This window comes from Oryza sativa, chromosome 9, assembly GCF_034140825.1.
Source record: "Oryza sativa Japonica Group chromosome 9, ASM3414082v1".
In the NCBI taxonomy this organism is placed as follows: domain Eukaryota; kingdom Viridiplantae; phylum Streptophyta; class Magnoliopsida; order Poales; family Poaceae; genus Oryza; species Oryza sativa.
Genome location: NC_089043.1, coordinates 5,483,991 through 5,490,884, shown reverse-complemented (window position 1 = coordinate 5,490,884; position 6,894 = coordinate 5,483,991). Strand labels below are relative to the sequence as shown.

The window sequence follows — 6,894 nt, the reverse complement described above, 5'->3', positions numbered from 1 at the left end:
GCAAGAAAACGAGAAAGCAGAAATTGAAAGTGGTGATAAAAACACAAGTTTGCACTAAATAAATCCAAAGTTCTACGCAAGAAAGAAAAAAAAGGATTAGCGTTTTTGGTTGAGGCAGTGTGAAGCAAGGTGCAAAAGCAGGACAACGGAAGCACGCAACGCAACGCATCCCCCACGCCTTTGGTAGCACTCGCAAAGGCGGTATACCGCCGTTAAGCATCGCATCCTCCGATTCCCATTCTCCCCTCCCAACCATTTCTCCTGGGCCTTGCTCCGCTCCACCTCCCACCAAACCCTAACCCTAACCCTAACGCGCCTACCACGCGAGGCGCGGCGGCGGCGGCGGGCACCATGTCCGCGGCGGTGTGCGGCAAACGGGCCTCCTCCTTCTTCGAGGACCTCCCCCATTCGCCGTCCTCCCCGCCCTCCAAGCGCGCCTGCTTCCGTGGAGGTTCCTCGCCCTCCCGCCCGCTCGCCGACCCGGCCCTCGTCGCCCAGATCCGCCCGCGGTTCCCCTCCGTCGGCCTCGAGGTGATGCCGTCTGCTCGTCTCCCTCGTAAATTAGCAGTCATGCGTGTTATGATTTGAGATGGAAGTTTAATCTTTGGTCCCAAAGTAGTACCTGGTGCTGGTGCTGTTGCTATGTAAGGGGTGAGCCAATCAAGCACATCCTGCTCATGATTATGCGTGGTGCTGTCTGTGCCGCTTGCTATTGCTAGGTTTAAAGGTTAGATGGAATTGCAGCAAAGCTACCATATGTACATGTAATCTAATCATTTAGCGATCTCTTTGTTTTGTTCCAATCTTGCAATTTTCTAGTTTCCTGACGAAATAAATGTGGCTTCTGTGTTCCTATATTTTTTCTTCAATTATGGAATGCAGGTCTCGCAGACTTTGTTCCTGGTTAGGGTTTGTGTTAGGATTTATTTGAGAATGGTGACTTGGTTTATGTTACAGTTCATTTTTTCCTTGGAGTGATAGCAATTTTTTCTATGCATGGATTTGTATTTATTATTTTAGTTTAGTCATTGTTTTCTTTGGGAACTGTCGATTGTCGTTTTTGAGCGGAACTGGTAGATATTGAGAACTTACTTACATTAATGGCTTTTAACTGATGGGAATCTGGAGTGCATCGGAGCATTTATTAATTTGTTATCCTTTTGTCCGTTGATGCCGATCCTTGCGATCCGCGCACACCTCTTCCCAGAAAAGTTTTTGTTGCCTAGAAAAACGTATTATTCATATAAGAATTATAGCCAGCAATTCTATGAAGCATCTATGGGCCTTATATGGTTGCTTTCCTCTTTTCTTAAAATGGCCACTCGCGGGAATGGTATGTTACCATATTTTTTTGTTTGTTCAGATAGTCATTTTTTTCTGTTCGTTTGGATTCTCTGAACAATGTGCTTGTTGTTATAACAAAGCATAATATCCTACAATATCTGGTAAAATTTCCTTAACCTGACCACTAAAGATTTTCACTTGTGTTTGTCAGCTTTCTAGATACAATTCGTCAACATATTCAAAGTATGTTCACTTGTTGGAGCTTTTTAACGATTTAGTAACTTAAACCTTATGGAAACTTTTGTTCCTGCAGGTTATTGAGAACGCGTTGGAGGAATGTGAAAACGATTTTGATTCAGCAATAAAGTTCTTGTTCAATTTGCATGTAGGACCCACAGAATGTAATGTGGATCCTATTTATCAATCTCCATCAGGAATGTCTACTGAGCTTCAAGTGGCTGATGAAGGTAAACTTTGGACCTCTGGATGTTGTCTATCTTCTATGATGTTATGTTGATACCATCTATAAGACTTCTATCTTCTATGATGTTATGTTGATACCATCTTAGGTGTCCAAACTCCTGAGGGTTTTCATTATCAAACTGTCTTGAGAATTCTTGCAAAATTCCTGTGTTGTGAACAGACCCTATGGAATCAGTTTTTCAGTGCCAATGTTAGATTGTCTAATGATGAATTGTAATACAATACGGATCTGTTTTCTTAGCTTTGTTATTCACAACAACTTTTCCAATTGGAGCATGGCTTTCTATGAAATTAGTGACACAGTTTTATCTCATTGAACGCATGATTGTGGTGCAAGTGTCAAACTTGGGCACGAGTGTCTGATATGGTAGCCTAGGGAAAATAGGATTCAAGGATTTGATTGGTATATTTGAATTATTTGAAATCACAAAAGACTCATGCACTAATGTAGGCACAAAAGATTATTCAACTATGTAGTGTGAATAATCATATTTACTAAGCAAAAAAAAGGCATTGGCACAATGAGAAAAGGCTGCTCATTAATTCAATCACCCGTATAGAAAATATTTCAATTCCTTTATTCTGTGCATCTCACAACCTCTAGATCCCCTCTCCTCCCTAGACCTGACTCTTGCCATCTCCTTTCTCTGAAATCTCATCTGATTTCAACGTTTGATCAAGCAAGATTCCAATACAAAATTTAGTTTTTAACGTCTTCCATTTAATATGCTCTGCATGCTATCAAGCAATTTTGTAACCATATGTTTTTTCTTTATTTGAGGTGCTGACTTGAATGCTTTTGGATCTCCAAGACTTCAACTAAAGTTGCATGGCTATTGCTGTACAACTTGAGATAAAATATCGTTTTATTATATGCTTTTCACTTTGCATCCTTTGTAACTTCTTCTGTATAGTGCACCAACAAACTTATGCTTTCGAACTCAGTATTTCAAATTTAGTTCTAGGCATAGAATAGAACTCCTGTTAGCATTAACCAATTTGACCACTTTGAGAATATTGTTCTGAAGAATATTATTAAGTATGGCAGATGTGTTGCTTTATGGTCCAGGTATTTTGGCTGGTAATGAAGCTGCTGTACCTATAGGAAATGCTCCCTGCGCTGATAACTTTCCATCAAGCAGCACCCAGTGGGTTGAGATTCTTGTGAACGAGATGACTAATGCCTCTAACATGGATGATGCAAAGGCTCGTGCCTCTAGAGTATTGGAGGTGTTTGAGAAGTCCATGACCGCTCATGTTGGTGCAATGGGGAGCTTTCAGAAGGTAATTCAAATCCCTTCCAAGAGTGCTTCAGAACTTTCAGGGCTGCTTGCTAGTTATCTAGGGGTGAAAACGGATCGGATTCGGACGGATAATAGCTATACCATATCCTAAACCATTTTTTTTAAACGGATGCGGAGCGGGTGCGGATGACGTGCGGATGCGGATGCGGAGCGGATTATTTCGGACGTCGGATTCGGTGCGGAGTCGGTGCGGAGTCGGTTCGGAAACGGACAAAAAGTTGTCGGATGTCAAGTTTGTATTCAATCCATACAACAAGAGGACGCCAATACAATTAGCCGCAATACGATGGCAAAATAACATCTAAACATGATCTCAGTTCTCTAGGAAAAACCAACCAAAACACATCAATAATATAATTTTGCTTAATATAACACATCCAACAAAATAATCCAAGATACATCCATCACTCATTAGTCACTGGTCACTGCATTGCTTAAAATTTAACAATATAACTTATAAGTCATCACTCATCAGTAGTTCAGTACGACATGCATGCTGCATGCAGCATATGAGCCAGCAATGTTATCCACATCAACAACAACAATAGTGTTGGGACTTTCATTGCCACTGCCCACAGTTGATGGCCCTTCTTCCCCTTCAGCTGGAGCTGGCGACGAGGCAGCAATGCTACTTTCAGTAGCAGTAGCAGCAGCTGCTGCTTTTGCCCCTCTTTTTCTAGGTGCCATTTTTTACGATCCTAATGAATGATGAACAATTAATCAAATTATAACTTGCTATTGACGTAATTTCCGTAAGCAAAGCTCATCTCTACATTTCTAAATCAGTAAATCCCAAATTTGATACTTCAAATTGGACTGCAAGTGTACAAGAAAACAATACCTAATCTATCGTCGACTTGTCGTTGGACTGGAACAGCAGCTGCAGCTCTAGGCCTCGAGCAGTTACAGCACGACGACGACACGGCACGGCTGACGACAGTGGTGGCTGGCGAGTGGCGACGCCACGACGGGGATGGCTGCTGGCGACAGCCAACAGGGATGGCGGCTGGGCTGGTGACGGGGATGTGACGGTGCACTGGCGGCCCGGCGCTGGAGACGTGCTGATGGGCGACAGTGGACGGAGTGGTGGCGGCGCCGAGGAGCCGAGGAGGCGAGGACGAATGGCAGCGGCGCCACCAGCCTGTACTGCAGCCGAGGAGGAGCGGCGGCGGCGCTAGCAGCCAAGGAGGAGCGGCCGGCCGGCGCTGGGTCGCCGTCGCGCTGGGTCGACTCGCCGTCGCGCCGCCACTCGCCCACTCCCCTACGACTGAGAGCTGACGGGAGAAAGAGAGAGAGTCAGAGAGAGAGAGAGGGATCTGCCGATCTGGGGGACAGGGGGAGGAGAGGAAGGATTAGGTTAGGGTTAGAATAGATGGGTTATTGGGCTAGAATGCTAGATGGGCCTGAAAGTTGCGGATTATCCGCCAAACACTATATCGGATAATCCGATTAAAAAATCGGATAATCCGAATCCGTCGGATATCATTGATACCACATCCGCATCCGCATCCGCATGACAAAATCCGCATCCGCATCCGCATCCGGCCGGATATCTAACAACCCTTACCATATCCTCACATCGGACGGATTCGGATCGGATCGGATAATATCCGCTCCGTTTTCACCCCTATAGTTATCTGACCTTTGATGTGGTTATGATATTGTCGTGTTCTTTCATCCTTGTCCATTCTAGGTTACCAAGGTATCGTTGTTCCTACTGGGTAACCTAGTGGTCAGCGAAAAACTGTTTGAGTGGAGAATCATTTTAAACATATGAGCACATTTTGGCAACTCTGGGTTTTACATACTTCTCCAGGACATGATATAGATGGATAAACTAAATGTAAAAAAAAAGAAGCAAAATGATACTTTGGCCAGCAGAAAACTTCAAATCTTGAGGACCGATTCTAAAATATGGACACATTTGATCAAGCATATAGCCATATACCAACTATTGTTACTAGGCTAGTTAAATAACTTTTGGGGATGCCAAAACATGGATTGACTTGGATGTATGAGTTGGGAGTGGATTTTGATACCTCAAGGGGATGTCCTATTGTTGTTTGCATGTCACTTAAAAAGTTATAAAAAAAATTGAAAAAAATTTGAGAAGATGTATTGACATGTTATCACTTCACAAACATACAAGTTCAAATTCAACTTCTACATCTCGCAAAGAAAAAAAAACAAATTTGACTGAATATGTGTTAACTAGCTGTAGTTTAATTTTTTTTTCGTTGCGAGATGTATAAGTTGAATTTGAATTTGCATGTTTGTGGAGTATATCACATGTTAATACATCTTCTCAATTTGTTTTCATAATTATTTGACTGATGCAAACAACGAGGTGACATCCCCTTGAGGGATCAAACATCATGAATATCTATGATGGATTACCACGTAGACTTTTAACATCTTTTATTTGGATGCTTTCCAGAGGATTAACTTCCAATGGTTATGAACTGAATTGCACTGCAGATTTGTGCTGATTATAATCTATTGTTTACTATGGAGAACACTTGATGGTAAGTTTTAAAATAAATTAACTTCTCTCTGATATTCTTACTTTCAAACAGGAAAGCTCTGTGTATAAGGAACAGTTTGAAGCAATAACCAGGGAAAATACTATTCTAAAGAAAGCCGTTGCAATTCAGCACGAGCGCCAAAAGGAGCATGATGGGAGAAACCAGGAGATTCAGCAACTCAAGCAGCTGGTTGCTCAGTACCAAGAGCAAATTAGAAGCCTGGAGGTATAACAATCTTAGTTGTTTTCGCTATTCTTGTTTATTGGCCCTTTTTGAAGCATCATAAGTGGTTCTGGCTACCGATGTTTTATTTTATTCATTTTCTTGCTGTGCAGGTAAACAACTATGCACTGTCCATGCATCTTAGGCAAGCTCAGCAAGCCAACTCGATTCCAGGGCACTTCCATCGGGACATCTTCTGAATAACTTCATACCTAAACCGGAGGTTTCCATAGAATGAGATATCGTTCACCCAACAATTAAGGGCAGAGTTCTTGTTCTTGGCTTATATCCAATATATTGCCAAGTTATAAACATAGTTTAATGTATGTTGTAGACCTGTGTGTACATGCTTGTCTTGCGTTGTGCTGTTGGCCCCCTAAGATGGGATTGTGTGCGAGCAAGCGCAAAGAAAGCTTAGTTCATTCGAACGGCAGACAGAATATGATCAAGTTAGAAAAGAAAAAAAGAAAAGAAAAGAAAAGCGAAAGAGCCTTTAAAATTATTCTCCAACGTCGGCTATTTAATGGTTGTATGTGAGATGGTCTGACTTGAAATCTTAGTTTCCTAAACGAGAAATCTCACCGGTTAATGGAATTTGGAGAGAGTTGTAGATTGCGCAGGTCATATGCTGTTAATTTGCGGTAGTGGCGCACAGCTTTAAATACCCGCAGCTACTCATAAAATCTTCATTTTATCAAACAATCTAGGTTCTCAATTTAGATTCTGGGATGGGATTCAAGCACCGTACCAGCTGTTCCTTACGTTTCTTACCTCCAAATATGATCAAAGACATGTGCGTTAGGATTTGAACATATAAAACTTTATCTACATTTCTAAGTTATAACAACGGTAAGATGGATGGAGAAAATAGTACTTTCGCAAGGTGTACACCCTGTTGCACCTTCCACTAAAAAACACATACTTCCTCCGTTTCACAATGGAAGTCATTCTATTATTTCCCACATTCATATTGATATTAATGAATCTAGACATATATATTTGACTAGATTCATTCCATCAATATAAATGTGGGAGATGCTAAAATAACTTACATTGTAAAACAGTGGGAGTAATAG

General features: G+C 41.9%; 1 protein-coding gene across 1 annotated transcript; it reads left to right on the top strand.

Moving 5' to 3' along the window:
- Positions 1-250: 250 nt before the first annotated feature.
- LOC4346417 (uncharacterized) lies at positions 251-6,328 on the top strand. Its single transcript, XM_015795721.2, has 5 exons — positions 251-531; positions 1,598-1,751; positions 2,837-3,051; positions 5,648-5,821; positions 5,932-6,328. The coding sequence occupies exons 1-5, from the start codon at positions 352-354 to the stop codon at positions 6,016-6,018; spliced, it is 810 nt and encodes a 269-aa protein (XP_015651207.1). The 5' UTR covers positions 251-351; the 3' UTR covers positions 6,019-6,328.
- The last annotated feature ends 566 nt before the right edge of the window (positions 6,329-6,894 follow it).

Bases quoted from the DNA above. Each gene is read 5' to 3' on its own strand.
- LOC4346417 (XM_015795721.2), top strand. From the start codon at position 352: ATGTCCGCGGCGGTGTGCGGCAAACGGGCCTCCTCCTTCTTCGAGGAC. The intron at 1,752-2,836 runs GTAAACTTTGGA...TTTATGGTCCAG, and splicing joins GCTTCAAGTGGCTGATGAAG to GTATTTTGGCTGGTAATGAA. The intron at 5,822-5,931 runs GTATAACAATCT...CTTGCTGTGCAG, and splicing joins AGCAAATTAGAAGCCTGGAG to GTAAACAACTATGCACTGTC.